The 16,470-nt window shown below is 38.4% G+C and overlaps 1 protein-coding gene across 1 annotated transcript in view; it reads left to right on the top strand.

Annotated features, from left to right (window-relative positions):
• Positions 1-16,470, top strand: part of ITGA8 (integrin subunit alpha 8) — a 155,240-nt gene that overhangs the window by 56,722 nt on the left and 82,048 nt on the right. Inside the window, exons 12-13 of the mRNA XM_045534060.1 lie at positions 2,016-2,221; positions 4,440-4,631. Of these exons, the coding sequence (XP_045390016.1) occupies positions 2,016-2,221; positions 4,440-4,631 (398 nt within the window). The remainder of the gene's footprint in view (positions 1-2,015; positions 2,222-4,439; positions 4,632-16,470) is intronic.

Below are 16,470 nucleotides of genomic sequence, written 5' to 3'. Positions count from 1 at the left end.
TTTTTAGTACTTTTCTTATTGTTCTTACTGTATATTATATAATTATAGATTATATATAATAATATAGAGTAGTATATCATATATAATAATGATATATGCTATTGCTATATATGACTTCATATTGTTGGGTTTTAGGAATTCTTTTTACATTTTGGTTTTCCAGTTAGATTTGTTGGAATCCCTCTGGTACCAAACACATCTGGACCACTCACTGTTCCATCCAGGAACACTTGCCTTGGCTCACAATACAACCCCCTGGAAAGCCTACTTCTAGATCCACCTGTCAGAGTCCCACCCAGGTCCAATGCCACCTGCTCCATGGAGCCTTCCTTGATTCCCTCCAAGTACCAAGCCTCCCCCCGTCTGGGATCTCTAGCATTAATCTGGATCTCTCATATATTTCCCAATCTTCCTTGTTTATAATAAGTAGCAATTTAATGTCACTTGTACAATAATTAGGAACATAATTGGTTTAAATCACTAATCACAACACCTTAAACATGGTAGACACACAGAATGTATGTTGACTCAGGCTGAGAAACAGACAGTAGATAAACACCACAGGAAAGGCGAAAAGTTAGCAGAGGGTGGGACAAAGCAATGTCTAGTGTCTTGCAGACCACTCAGATCTTAAAGAAAGTTTCTTGCTCTCAGTAACTGTTCCCACCTCATCACTGCATTTTGATATTAATGATATTCAAGATATATATGAGACTCATGATGTAGAATCTATTAATATTATTAATATATTTATGATATTTATATATGTAATTGGCTTATTAGATTTTATATATTACATACTATATTATCAATATATTTTATTCATTTTTTATATTTTAATATATTATGTATTAATATATTGATAACATACATTGGTTTTATTATACATTGTTTTATAATATAAATTATTAATTTTATATGTTGCATGAGTATATTGTTAATACGCATTGATATATTATTAATATATACTAATGATACACATGACTAAATCATATTAATGATAATAATATTTTAGTAATTAGTTTACTTGGCAGACTTCAGTGAATTACTCAATCTACATAGACATAAAAGCCACATACAAACTTGTGTTCCTGCCTCAGGTCACCGTTCAAATGATTGCATCTGCCAAGATGGTGTCTGCAGACAAACTTTAGTAGATGTCATTAGTATAGGTCAAATTATGTAGTTTGGTTGGTGTGACTTTTCTTAAAAATTTTAAAGCAAAAATCATACATACATATGTTTTCAAAAAATCAAATACCTTAGAAGGCTCATGGTGCAGTTTCCTCCTTCATTCCTATTCCTGCCCATCTGGCTCTGTGAAGGAAACACCTTTAACCACTTTTGGTTTTTATTCAGCTGTTGATTATGTCTTTATGTCTAAATAATTTGCTTAGGTGTCTATTTCTTGAATTTTTTTTACCCTTAAGAATTATCTATTTTTTTCTGCCATAATCTACATATTCAATGTAGATTATAAATTTTCATTTGGGATGAAAATTTGTTTTCTAACTTTCTAGCCACCTTATACACCTCTCTGGCCTCTGTTTTTATTTAAATCAAGGTAACAAAAGGAAAGGGAAGGACAGATTTATTTTAAACACTATTACTGCAAGACAACTGCATCATTTAAATGCATAGTCATATACATTGTAGACAAACTCTAATCTACTTATAGAAAAACCTATTTAGGCCTTTCTTGCTATGTTTTCTTTGTGTAATTACAGTTTCTGGAAGTCCACTAAAAAGCTGAAAAGGGTGAAATATCTGTGGTTTTCTTAAAACAGTCATTTTTAACAAAGCTAAAAAGTTCACAGTGATAATTTAACAACTCTTATTTTCTTACAGTATTCTATGCTATAAACATAACAAAGCAATGAAAGATGTATGATGATTATAAAATGACCCCCAGAAAAGGAAAAACACCAATGGAAATGTACTAATCGAATTGATTACAAAGCCACCAAAATGACTCTGTCGGCCAGTATGCTGATTGCCATGTTTGTTCCCTACAGAATGGATGACATACTGGTTGGAGCACCTCTCTTTATGGAACGCGAATTCGAGAGCAACCCTCGGGAAGTAGGGCAAGTCTACCTGTATTTGCAAGTGAGCTCTCTCTTCTTCAGAGACCCACAGGTACTCACGGGCACCGAGACTTTCGGGAGATTCGGTAGTGCTGTGGTGCACTTAGGGGACCTGAACCAAGATGGATACAATGGTAATTTAAACTAATGTGGAGAAGTCATTTACGTGTCATAATTTCATGTTACTGTTGCATAAAGAAAATGAGAGATATTTTAAAGCAATATTTACCATGGCATGTGTGGGTACAGTTATTATTACTGATTTTCAATGAACTATGGAAAATTTCGAGGCAAACTTAAGTTTATATGTCTTGACTAATATAATATATGGAAATTTTCTCATATTTGACTTGGGCTGTCCTATAACCGCTCTCAACAGTGGCAGCAATTATTTTTAAAATTGATGTTTGGATTTGGTGACTTAAAAAGAACTAGAGAATCTTTTCTATCAAGAGACTCAAGACAAATACATGTTGATATATTGGCAAGTATCTGCTTTCTGATTAACTTATATGGGTTATGTGTAGGTTATGCTGAGTTTTTGTTGGTCTGCAAACTTCAGCTTAAAGGCAATTTCAATGTTTGCAAAAAAGTAGTGTTAAACTCTTAGCTTAGGCTTGTAGTTTTCTAAGTTGGGAATTTATGAATGCCTTCTAAATATCCTCTCCTCAGAAAAACATGCATATTATTCATAAAAGATTTAGAATATGTTTTCAGGACCTTTGAGTTAAGAACCGAAGCATAGTGGGTTTCTTGATTTAAGTCAAGGAAGGAACAAGAATTTATACTAATAAAGTAGCCTCAGGAGAATTCACATCAGATCAGCATTCATTAGTACCTTTGGTAAATGCTATTGCACACTTAGGAGTCCTCTGAAAAAACACTTCTAGGCAATATACAGTTAATAATTTTTAAAGTGCCATAAAACCTAAGTACATGTTAAAAGGTTATGTTTCCAGGGAAATTAAACAAAGACAAGTTCACCTTTTAAGTGACCTGTTGCTTTCCAAAATTGTCCTAGTCCCGATCACCCAAGTGAAATAAATGATGGTAAATTATCTATGGAGTTGTCTTTTCAATCATGTTTTCTTCTGTTTGTCTTTCTCTCAAACCCTTAGTGGCATTTTAAAAAGCTAAGAGAAGCATTTTTAATGACATAAAAGGGAATCTAAGCTTCTCTGAGCCTTGGCATTCTTGAGTATAAAGTGGTTAAAAAAAAAATGCCAAGCTCACTGGGATTAAACAAGGGGACAGAGGCCAAGTCAGTGACTTAGAGGAAGTGAAGAAACTGTTCCTTTTCACCTGCAACAGGACAGTATCTTTGTTTTTCCACAAAAATCTGAACAACTTTACCTGTTAAATGAAAGTGGATTTATAACCCTCATTAACATAATGAAAACTGAATCAGAATTTATTCATTATTATCCACACTTACCTAGCAACGGAGAGAAATGACAGAATGACAAATGAGAACACACACTGTAGTCTACTGCGGGGGACTGTATGGTAATTGTGTTATCAGAACTCCTCTTCAAGTACAGCTAAGTACTTATGTTTATTTTTCAAGACCAATCTGACACACAGAATGTGTGGAAGGTAATGGCGTATTTAAGTGGGAGCCAGGTCACATGGCTCTCTCTAGGTTTCCCGATATCAACTAGAGAATAGGTCTTGCCCACTTCATGGGACTAGGTAACCAAAAAGTGACAATTTTTGTGAATGCGGTTTTTTCTTTTTTTTTTTGAAACAAGTCTCTCCTAAGTACCCTGCAAAGGTGCCTCACCTGGTTCACCCAGCCCCGTGATCTGTTCTTGCTATCTCAGTCACTCACTGAGTTCCCATGCAGAGCATCCTCTCTGGCCACTTCTCAACAGGCCACCTTTGGGTCTTTGCACAGCAGTTGCTTCTGCTTGAAGTACTCTTCCCTCTGATTTTCACGTGGTTGGTTCCTTCCTGTCCTTAGATTTCAGTTTCTAAAACAACAACTTGATCGTTCTCCATCATATAAATATTTTTAAGATTCTCTACATAGCATTTATCACTTTTGATATTTTCTTGATTATTTCTCTATTCAAACTATTACCTGTACTACAATATAAGATTTCTAAAAGCAGGAGCTTTGAGGGTCTGATTCATTGTTGTACCCACTGCATCTGGCGCATAATAGGCACTGGATAAATACTTCTTGGATGGATAAAAGGCAACAAATAATTTACTATTGTTGCAGTGCCACAGAATTTTCATGGAAAAAGTAATAAGCTTTTTGGACTTAGCAATATTGCTCTTTGATTGTACTTTATTCTAAAACATTCTTCATTTTAAACAAATATGTTTCCATGTCTCCGTTTGTAGACATTGCCATCGGTGTGCCCTTTGCAGGCAAGGATCAAAGAGGCAAAGTGTTCATTTACAATGGGAACAAAGATGGCCTAAACACCCAGCCTTCCCAAATTCTGCAAGGAGTGTGGGCCTCCCAGGCTCTCCCTTCTGGATTTGGCTTTACTTTAAGAGGAGATTCAGACATAGACAAGAATGATTACCCAGGTAAGGTTTTCTTTTTTTCCACACATGACAGTCCACTTCCTGGAAAGGGTTCATTGTGTGGAAAACGCAGCACACATAGGCAGTTCTCTCTTACCAATGAAAGCCAAGCTTAAAGATGGAACAGGGCTTTTGTGTATGATTCCGGAGTGACTTTCACAAGAATTTGAAGGAAGACAAAACAAACACTCCCTTTCCTGTGAAGAGACAATGACAGAAGGCAAGATGGCTTAAAAAGCTGCATTGGACATAAAACTTCCCAACCCAAGTTTTCGTTTGAAACTCCTGAGTCATTTGGCCTCCATTGACAAAAACAGCTTGCATCAGATACCTTTCCAGAGCAATTTATTTTAACCCTGTAATTCCCTTTTGAGCTCGTAGTTACTATTAATATTAATTAATGTATGAACCTCATCGTTTGTTAGGAAGGTCATGTTTTTTAAGCATATTTTCCAGCTATATTTTGTGAGTTTCCAATGATAGATTGGATATTTTAAAGTAGAGGAAAAAAGAACTGGTTCGTGATAGAAATCATAAACTATTCTTGATTTCCTAATTAATATTGAAGGCTCATGGAAAGTCATAAAACACAGATAGATGATTTATGTTTTGTGCATGCTAAATGAAAATATGGATTTGTCTTAAAGGATTATTTCAGTAATCAGAGTTTTTAAGCAGAGAACATTAGACTTCTTGGTTTTATGATTTGATTTGATTTTCACTTTTATGTTGGTTATTTTAAGATGGTTTCAATAAGTACTTGGAAATCATTAATAGTTAAATGACAGCTTCAGCTGCTTGTGAAAACCTTGTCTCCTTCCACCAGCCCCTCCTCTAACTGGGCATTTTCCATATGTGGAGCTTTTTTTCTGGTTTGGGGTAGCAGTCCAATAAGCTGACTGCCTAAATATACATCATTAATTTCAATCTTTGGCTTTCTCTTCTCCTCTGGGGTTAGGCATAAAGGATACCACAACATATTCTTTTAAATTTGCCAGAAACCTTTCATGACACTAACACAGACATAATTGTGGACTCAAAGCAGATTTGGTATTATATTGTGTACTAATGCTTTCTACCTGTGTCAATTTCAAAAGTGTTTAGTTAAATTTATTTTCTTAGTTCATATTATAGTCATCAATGATGGTTAGTTTTTTTCGGGGGGGGGGTTCTCATTACATAATACATGTAAAATAATTCAAAAATCTAGTCCCTTATGTGTGGCCTACCCAAAATATGTCACAGTGATTAATGAAATTCAACTCCTCGGTTGCATTTTAGATAAACAGTTAATTAGAAAGTTATTGCTATTCATTATGCTTGTCATAAGCTTCCTTTTCCCACTCCTAAGACCAGGGAACTTGAAAGACAGAAAGACTATGCCTTCCACAAGGCAAAGGAAATAAAGGATGTATCCATCAAATAGCCAGTCCATCAACTTCCTGTGAGGGCTAAACATGTCCCAAATGAGAGCCAGGAAGGAGAGTAACAAGGAATATTCCCTTCAGTGAGAAAAAAAAAAAAAAATAGCAGGACAGGGAAGAGAAGCTAAAGTTCATGCAATGTTAGTATTGATCACCACTTAATTATGTCTTTTTCATCCCTTCTTAACAATCAGAAAAAGTTCATTTGAAGCCATATGCTAATCAATAAATTCATCTGCTGAGGCTAGTCCAATTTATAGTAATCAGTGGTGTCAATGCAGTACATTCATCTGTCGCTGAACTAAATGTCCTTTACTATGGCCCATCAATGGTGCTTGGTTGAATTCTCATCCATCAAGAGAGTCGAGGCTTTCTGATTTTATCTGTGCATCTTAGTAGACCTGGGTTCTGGCCCCAATTTTGCCTGTCACATAGGACTACAGATGTGCTGTGATTCATAATTCTATAACATTTTCCCGATTCTCTTCTTCCAAAAAGAATGCCACTCAAAGAAGCCTTTCTGTCTTGACACCAAAACCCCAGGGACCTATGGAGAAGAAAACTCCCTGATAGGCAGATTACTAGTATAATGGATTTGAAATCTGCAGGCATAATTCAGGAATCAGACATGGAACTTTTCTCATTTTTTCTACAAATGAATTTCACTTAGCTCTGAAGCCTCCATTTCTAGCATGGCAGAAAACCTCAATCTTGCAGGCACTTCTAGCTTCACACTTAGTCTTATTTGGGTAAACATTCATATTCAAGACTCTCTTCCTCCTCCCTCTGCGGCCACTCTCCCAAGGAATGGAGTAGAAAGGGGTGTACCTGTTGGCCAGGGAGTGGGAAGGGATATCTGGCTCAAGTGCATCATCTGCTATTATTGGTCTCTGGCTGGAGGGCAGGGCTGTCCCTTGTGGTCTTTGAGGTGTTGCTCAAACTTCTGTAGCTAACTCTGTAGTCTGCACAGTGACCTCTGTTCAAAAGCTCCCTGTTAAGCTGGGCACCTGTAATCCCAGCAACTCGGGAGGCTGAGGCAGGAAGATCAATTGAGACCAGGAATTTGAGAACAGCCTGGGCAACATAGCAAGACTCCGTCTCTAAAGAAAAAAAAAAAGAAAAATTAGACAGGCATGGTGGCGTGCACCTGTAGTCTCCACTACTCAGGAGGCTGAGGCAGGGGGATCGCTTGAGCTCAGGAGTTTAAGGCTGCAGTGAGCTATGACTGCACCACTGCATTCCAGCCTGAGGAATAGAGCAAGATGTCATCTCTAAAAGTTCTCTGTGTCCTGCCTGGAGCCTCCTCATTTTATTTTGGCCTCTTGTAGTCCACTTTCTTACCAAGTGCTTCTGTGCCACTGTTGGGACTCAGATACTCACAAGTTGGGGTCTTCAGGTTTCTGAGATTTCCCTTAGGTTTATCCACCTCGATTTCCTTTAGCTATTGCCAATTTTCCACCCAGGTATCCTGTTGCTCCAGCACTTAATTGGGTTGCAATCTTCTGATGCTTTGCCTGAGAAGTAGTGAAAGCCATTTCCCTAAAGTTGAGTGGTGTGCTTTCTAAATGCTATATTTCATTTTATAAACTGTATGTTCTCATCCTCCATGGTTTCTCTTGTGATTTTCCAAACCAGTCCTTTTTGGAACTGAAAAAGAAAAACAACTTTCTTTCCCTCTGGGGTCCTACTCTTTTCAATCAACATTACTTTGCCTTTTAGATTATTGTGCTTTCTGAGTTTCACAATCCATTCAAAAAATTGACTTCCTCTTCTAGGATGTACCTGGTCATCTGGTATAAGTGGTTCTCAACCTTGGCTACACAATAAAATTATCTGGGAAACTTTAAAAAATCCATGTGCTCAGATCACCCTCCAGACCAATTAAATCAGAATCTCTGGGGATGGAACTTGGGCTATGGTGACGCGTTTTAAGTGACCTGGGTGGTTTCAATGTGTAACCATGTTAGGAACCGGGCCTCTCTAGATCAGTGTTTTGCCTGCTAAAGGTGCACACAGATCACCTGCATTTTTATAAAATACAGATCCTGGTTCAGCAGGTCAAGTGGGTGAGGCGAGATTCCTCATCTCCAACAAGCTCCCAGGTGCAGCCATTGCTGCTGGTTCTCATATCACACTCTGCAGTGAGTTGTAGAGTGACGAGCTTTACTGCAGCGGTTTTGAAACTTAGCGTGCGTGCTACTTACCTGTTGAGCTTGCCATGGGAGCCCATGGGGAGGACACCTGTCCCTGTCTGTAGGAAACCTCTGAGTTAGCCTCATGTGAAGACTGAGGAGCAGATAGCGGTGGAGCAGAGGCCACAGAGGCAACAGCGGGTGTGAAAGCAAAAGCTAGTGAGAATACACACCGAGGACAGCTGAGAGACATTCAGAATCACCAGCACATAAACAGAATAGGAGGCTGGAGAGGTGAGCTGGGAGTCAGGTGGAGAAGCAATTTGTGGTTTGGACTTTATGATGAGGGGCACTTCAGAAGCGACACCCTGGCTCTGATGCAGAGCATGGATGGGTAGGAAGCCCTATTGGTGTCATTCAGCTGGAGTTGACAGTGACCTGTATGTGGTAGTGGCAGTGAAGAGGTAGGGAGGTATGGACACAGGAGCTTTCTGGGAGTGGGATCAAAAGGATTTGGTGACTGTTGTATGTAGGGGGTGAAGGAGAAGAAAGATTTTAAATGACTTCCAGTTTCCTGGCTTCAGTGATTAGCTAAATGGTGGTGTCATTCATTGAAACAGGAAATAAAGAAGAAGAGCAGAACTTTGGGGAAAATGAGCATTTTTGAACACTGTGAGTCTGAGATACCTGTGCCTATCCAGGGGCAATGCAGGGTGATGGGGGGGTGGCACTCCAAGAAATGGGGACCCACGGCACAGCCAGGGCTCTGGGCACTGAGCAGGTGGGCGCTCGGGGTAGCTTTGCGTGGCACCAGCCTAGGGAGTGATTCGGATTCAGTAAGGTTTTGTCGTTGGTGATGTATCCATGGTGCTGTGAACCCTCTTCGCTGGCTTGACGTCTTTTCCTCAAATCCACTGAATTATGTGTTCAAGAAATGAAGCTCAGGGCTGGTGCCTTCACACAGGATTGACAGATCATTTTATTTCTTGGCTGTTTCCTTGGCTTTTTTCAGAGAATCCATAGGCTGTAGGGATCTGCAAATCTATGAAACATTTAATTAAGTCTTTAAAACGCAAGTGTTTTTTGAAATAGAGTAATAATAAGACTTGAAAAAATTCAAACATGGTTACTGAAGATTATGCTTGGGAATTTTAGAAATGTTTTATGAAGAAAATGTTGGCCTTTAGAAATTGTGTAATCATTTGGTCTTAATTAAACACAATACAAGAAGAAAATGTACAGGCTCTATAGCTCCATATACTGGCACCTCCAATTCCCCTGATTACTTCCAGAACCTTGGCTAATTCCAGGGTCGGGCTGCTGCAAATCATGTACATAGTGTGCCCAGCCAAGGAGCAAATTCATATATCAGGGGGTTCCCTCCACTCTGGAAAGGGCAGGGCACCTTTTAAAATTCACACATGGGCACGTGGGCTCTCAATGACCCTATTCCTCCATCGTAAATAGAAACAAAATCCCAAACCTGGTCACCTTATCTACCCGGTCACCCAAAGAACTCATGAGAAAACAAATGCAAAGACAAACATTTGAAATTCCGAGTTGAAACAAGTCAAACTGCCCGGAGTTGTTATGGAACTGAATGCACCTGAACAACTGTGCGTACCAACAGTGATGGTTTCTGGTGAGGTGACACTGGGTTGGTTTTCCCATTCTTAAGATGAAGACTTTTCCCTCATTTCAGGAGCAAAAATGCTTAGCACCTATAAGCATAGCAGTGTTGGCTTCCCCTGGTCTTCACTGCTGACTGCACGCCCGTCTCTGGGCAGCCTATTGTGAAAACTACTCACATTAATGGCAGGGCACACACACTGCCCCATAAGTGAATAGCAGCAAGCTCCTGGTCCTCAGCCCCTGGGCCATGGCCCATTACCGGTCTGTGGCCTGTTAGGAAATGGGCCACTCGTGACCACCTGAGTTCTACACCACAAAACCTCTCACGACACCCCCCATCCCCCGTCCATGGAAACATTGTCTTCCATGAAACTGGTCCCTGGTGCCGCAAAGGTTGGGGACCTCATGTTCTTAATGCAATCTTCTTGCCTTTCACACAGAGAAAGAGTAGGGCAATGTGATTATCATGTTTTATACATACTTATTGTGCATTATAGCTGTTTCATCTTCCAAACTGACTCAAAATAAGTTCACACAGTACCTGGAATAACCCAAAGCACGAACATGTAAAAAGGTGGATTGATTTACATGTACTCATTGTCACATGATCTGTTTTGCAAGTTACAGAAGTTCCATATGTGAGCAGGACCACTCAGTTTTCTTGTCTTTGGAAGGAAGAATGCTAGAAAAGAACAGGCATGGGGTCAGTTATATTGTTAACATTTTTGTAACAATAGCCGTTATTTCTACTGATAATTAAGAGTCCAAAGCATTCCAGCCATTGCATAGACCTGCAGTCCCCAATCCCCGGGCCATGGACCAGTACCTATCCGTGGCCTGCCCACCCTCAACTGCACGCCCCCCATCTGTGGAAAAATTGTCTTCTATGAAATTGGTCCCTGGTGTCAAAAAGGTTGGGGACTGCTGTTATAATGTACAGATGTGGGGCTTTAGTTATAGAAATATAGAGATTTGGTTACGGAAATAATGTGTGCAATAATTTTCCTACATGTAGCTTAACCACCCAGTATTTTTTTAGATTTTTACAATAAATATTGTCACTGGCACAAATACACAAGTAGGAGTCATAACTATTTTCATTTCTAGCACCAGAATTCATTTTCCTGTTCAAAATGTAGATGTGTTCAGGTTTCTATGTTGGTGCTCTCTGGAAAACTGGGATTGACCACAGGAGTGTCTTGTATACATTAATTGAGTGAAAGCATTTCAGAGAAGAAACAGCTGTGACAGTCAGGAATCTTAAAATTCAATGATCTAGTCTAATCTGGTTAAACATGAGTGTATAACAACACCATCTGCTAAATGCATAGCCCAGACATTGGAGAGTGGAAGAGGGGAAGTGCAGATTTTGTCGAGAAGCAGAAATCTTACAGGCAATAAAAACTGGAGGAAAACATGGGCAAAATGCCAAGACTATCATTGTCTCCTTCAGGCCCCTAATATATGATTATATCATGAAGCCATTTCAGACAATTACACTCAATGAAATAAAATGACCAGCACTCCTCTGTCTCAACGAGTGCTCTGTGTCGGGGGGAGGGGGATATAAGGAAACAAGTGAGCAAGAGAGAACCTACACATGAGAAAAAATAAAGGGGTGGCTTTACCTAAAGGGAATAATGCATTTTAATTAAACTTTGAGCTCCTTAAAATTATTGATTTGAAGTTTAGTTGAACTAAGTTCAAATCTTAGTTTATTTTTCCAACTCAAACTGCTACTCAAGTTTGTAGGAAAAGCAAAACATTACATTCTTATGCAGCAAGATTTTCATAATTTCATTATAAGCACATTAGAAATTTGAATATTATATCTTTGTAAAAATATCTTATGAATTTAGATTAAATTGAATTAATTCCACTGAAACAGTTCTTGGACTTGAATCAAGCAGCGTTGTGAATTGCAAGTAAAAATGAAGAGTGAAAGGACTGGGGTTCTGGAACCAGTTCTCCCAAATGTGATTTTAGTAACTCAGCCTCTCTAGGTCTTGCTTTCCTCACCTCAAAGTGTGCAGTATATGGACTCCTTTTCCCAGAGTCCTTTAAACTCTAAACTTCTTTGATCCTATAATCCCAGAGCTAGATTTACTGCCTTCCTAGATTACTCTGTAATGTTAGGGAGATTATTAAGGTTCTTAGAGAGAAAAAAAAAAAGATGGTAAAATTAGAAAAGACTTTTAAAAATTTGTTTTAATTTTTATGGATATATAATAGTTGTACATATTTATGGGCTACATGTGCTATTTTGATACAAGCATACAATGCGCAGTGATAAATCTGCATAATTGGAACAGGCATCATCTCAAACATTTTTCATTACTTTGTGCTGGGAACATTCCAGATCTACTTTGTTCTTAACATTTTCATGAAAATAATTTTAGACTCTCAGAAAAGTTGCAAAAAATAGTAGCAACTCATAAATCCTTCATCCAACTTCCCCTAATGTTAACATTTTATATAACCATAGTACAATGGTCACTAATAGGTCTATTAGAAATCCTATAGAATTTCACCGTTTGTCTCCCTATTGTTCTTCTTTCTAGTCCAGGATCCAATCCAAGATCCTGTGTTGCATTTAGTTATCCTATTTCCTTATTCTCCTCCAATCTGTGACATCCTGTTAGTCTTTCTTTACTGTCGTAACTTGATACTTTTGAAGAGTACTGGCCAGACATTTTGAAGAATGTCTCTGAACTTAAGTTTGTCAGATGTTCATTCATAATCAGATTGAGGTTATATATCTTTGGTAAGAATACCACACAAGTGATGCTGTGCCCTTCCCAGTGCATCATATCAGGAGGTACATGATGTCTGTTGTCTTTTTGCATTTTCATCACTTGCTTGAGGTGATACCAGTCATGTTTCCCCACTATGAAGTGACTGTTTTTCCCTTTGTAATAATAAATGTCTCTGGAGAGATATCAATAACAAATATCCTGTTTCTTATCATATATTTGTCAATATTAGATCTATTAATGAGTCTCACCTGCGATAATTATTTCTGCCTAATTGTGATTTCCTATGTCTATCATTCCTTGGACATTTATTTATTGCAATTCCAATGTAAGGAAAAGATACCTCTTGTCCCCCATTTATTTATATTGATAAGGACTCAATGTTTATTTTACTTTATGGGTTATAACCTGTTACAGTATGTATTTTTGTTGCTGAAATTGTCCCATATTTGGCAATTGGGAACTCCTTGTAATTGGTTCCAGTGTTCTTTTGACATTGCCCATGCTTTTATAAGCATTTCCTTACTTTTTAACACTGTCTTCATTTTTAAAGATGATAATGATGATGGTAGAATATATATTGATTATATGATTTCAAGAGATTGTGCTTTTGGAAATGCAATTATTTCATTTATTTAACAAATACATACTGAGTCTTCCATGTGCCAGAGCACTGTTCCAGATGTTGAGAACACAGCATTCAATTAAACAAAGATCTTGATCTCATGGGTATGAGTTCAGATTCTGGCTTTAACACTGTCTGAAATATGTAACCTTGACAAGTTACTCCACTTTCTTGAGCTTCAGTCTTCTCACTGGTAAACAGGTATAACAATACCCAATAATAATTTTTTCCCTTAATGTGGTGTTTGGAGATTAAGTCAGATAATATATATGAAGCAGTTAGCACTGTGAATAGCATCTAGTAGCAGTCATTAAATATTAGTTATAAATGACATATTGATACTACATTGACATAATCTAGGCCCATAACAAGCAATATAATCATGGATATAAAGCATTCAACAGTTAACTCTACTACAGGCAGCATGTGAGAAGAGTTTTAAGAAGGTTAAAAAATAAGAAATGAGTTAAAAAGAGAGACTGCTTCTCGCTAAGGTGACGAGAGAAAGCTTCATGGGAGGAGTGAGTTAAGTGGGATCTTAAGACATAGGTGTAATTATAAGTGATCACATGAAGAAGGCATTCCAGAAGAGGAACACAGCATGGGCAAAGACTCAGAGATGTCATGTTAGGTGTTCTTGACACAGTAAGAGTAATTTTAAAAAGATCAGGTAGCATGGAAGCAGTAAACACAAGGAGTAGATGAGACATAGCAGAGAACCATATGTATTCAACATATTTCAATCACCGTCTGATCCAGGTAATGCCCTACTCTTGAGAAGCCTTTATTGTATCAAAGTATACAACATTGTGAATTGGTACTCAGTGATATACAAGTCAGGAGAAAAGGGACCCACAATTTTCTGTGACTACATAGTACAGGCAGATATTTTGAAGGAATTTGGCATAAAATAATGTTGACACTTTCAGGTTTTTTTTTTTTTTTTTTTTTTTTTTGAGACAGAGTCTTGCTCTGTTCCCTGGACTACAGTGCCATGGTGTCAGCCTAGCTCACAGCAACCTCAAACTCCTGGGCTTAAGCAATCCTACTGCCTCAGCCTCCCGAGTAGCTGGGGCTACAGGCATGTGCCACCATGCTCAACTAATTTTTTTCTATACATATATTTTTAGCTGTCCAGATCATTTCTTTCTATTTTTGGTAGAGATGGGGTCTCGCTCTTGCTCAGGCTGGTCTCAAACTCCTGACCTCGAGCGATCCTCCTGCCTCGGCCTCCCAGAGTGCTAGGATTACAGGCGTGAGCCTAGTTTGTCTTTGTTGGCACGCACTGCAAAATTTTTAAAACATATCTTATTGTATTTTTTGATCATTCAAAAAAATAAATGCCATACACAAAGGAAATATTTGCTATCTCTAAAGAAAGGCAATTTTGGAAGTGAATTGATCTAAATAGATGGAAGCATAAATGGAGAGAGGTAAAGGTGAAAGGTAGGTCCAGGACAAATAACAAAGGGCCTTGAATAGCTTGTTAAATAATTAGGACTTTATTAGAAAAATAGTGGAAAAGATGACGTTTCATATTTCAAAATGATGCTTTAAGGACCTCAATCTTTAGCAATGAGCAGGAGGAGTTATAATGAAAAATAAACAAGGTCGAAAGTCATTAAGGTATTCCAGGTGAGGATAATGAACTGACCCGAGATGAGTGCAGGAGCAACTCTGGGGAAACAGGGGATGTCTGGAGATTAAGAGACCCAGGGCCACTCTCAACTCCTAGGGCACAAAGACTGCCAGCTAGCTATCCAATCTCCTGTCCATCAGAGGAGAGTCTAGGAGCTATTCTGCACACTTCTCAAGAGATCCCACTGTCTATATCTTCAACATTGAAATGTACCTTTATATTCAGAGATGTGTTGGTAAATGTTTAACAAGTACCTGTCCAGGGAAAAGAAAAGAAAAACCCAGATTTGTAGCATTTTCCAATTTCCATGGTGTAAATATCTTCATCATGATTGCTTTTAAGCTGTCGTGACTTACATGGTAAGAGTTGTATGGTTGCTACATGCACTGCTGAGATGAACCTGACCTATCTACCTGCCACTGCCCCGCCACTCACAAATACACTAACCTATTTGTGTGATGTCTTTCCAAAGGGGAATTTCTATTCCTGTTCAGAAATTCACAGATCCAAGTTGAGAGTGACTGTTGGGTATACTCACAACTGCACTTATGAAAGACCAAAACCAAGATTATTAGCTACAGTCATTTTGAAGTCCAATAACATAATATGATGACTTTTGTTTCCCCGGCCTTAGATTAAAATATGAAACCTTGGGAACTGTCACCTCTCTAAAACAGAAATTTCTTATTTTGCTTATTCTGGCATGAAGACCTATGAGTACCTCCATCTGCCTCATTTCTGACTCACCTTCGAAGAGGTAGACCTATTGAAAAGTTGTGCCTTGGATACTGAGCTGAATCGATGATCTTAAAAATGAAGCTGTGTCTCCCTCACACACCTGACTTGCATCCCTCCACATGCTTCACCCCAGATTCTGTCTCAAAGCAAGTTCAAATCATACCCCACCTGTAGGTAGTAAATATAGCACATTTCTCTCACCAGGTAGAAGAAATCTAACTGTATGGCTATTACATTTATATGCTACACGTCATCTGTTAGCTTAAGTTTGAACTAACTTCCTTCCAAATAGTCACAGACACTGGCTTCTTTCTGACATCCAGGGCATCAGTGAATATGATAATACATCACTTATATACATGATCTTGCTTGTAAAAATATAGTTAATAGAAACTTGCTTCATGGTTATGTTTTTTTTTAATGGGGGAGGAAAGGTGGAATATGAATTAGTTGGAATAAATTTCTCTTGTGCTTAGAACTGCCTATTATTTCTGCCCTCCCTCTGCACATTCTTTCTATACATCATTTTTAATTTATTAATATGCAAACTAAAAGCCATATTTTTACATGATTCACTTGATGCATGCCTTCTGCCTCAAAGTACTTGTGCACCCTGGCCATTTTTCCAGGAGTTCACTTCCCACTTAGAAACTCAGGTCAGATGTCACTTCCTCAGGAAGCCTTCCCTGACTGTTGTCCTTCCCCTGAAAACAATTATCTCAGATGGAAATCACACATGTCACTTGATAAATGTTCCTTCTGCCCCACTACACTGGACACTATATTGGTTGGGGCTGGTACTGGATTTGGTTTTGCTCACTTTGGAATCTTAGTGCCCAAGACAGTGGCTGGCACAAAACATACATGGTCAACATATTTGTTAAGTGAATAAGTGAATG

The sequence above is a fragment of the Lemur catta genome, chromosome 1 (genome assembly GCF_020740605.2).
Source record: "Lemur catta isolate mLemCat1 chromosome 1, mLemCat1.pri, whole genome shotgun sequence".
In the NCBI taxonomy this organism is placed as follows: Eukaryota; Metazoa; Chordata; class Mammalia; order Primates; family Lemuridae; genus Lemur; species Lemur catta.
The sequence above is the reverse complement of the archived record's forward strand: the minus strand, read 5'-3'. Positions and strand labels throughout refer to the sequence as shown.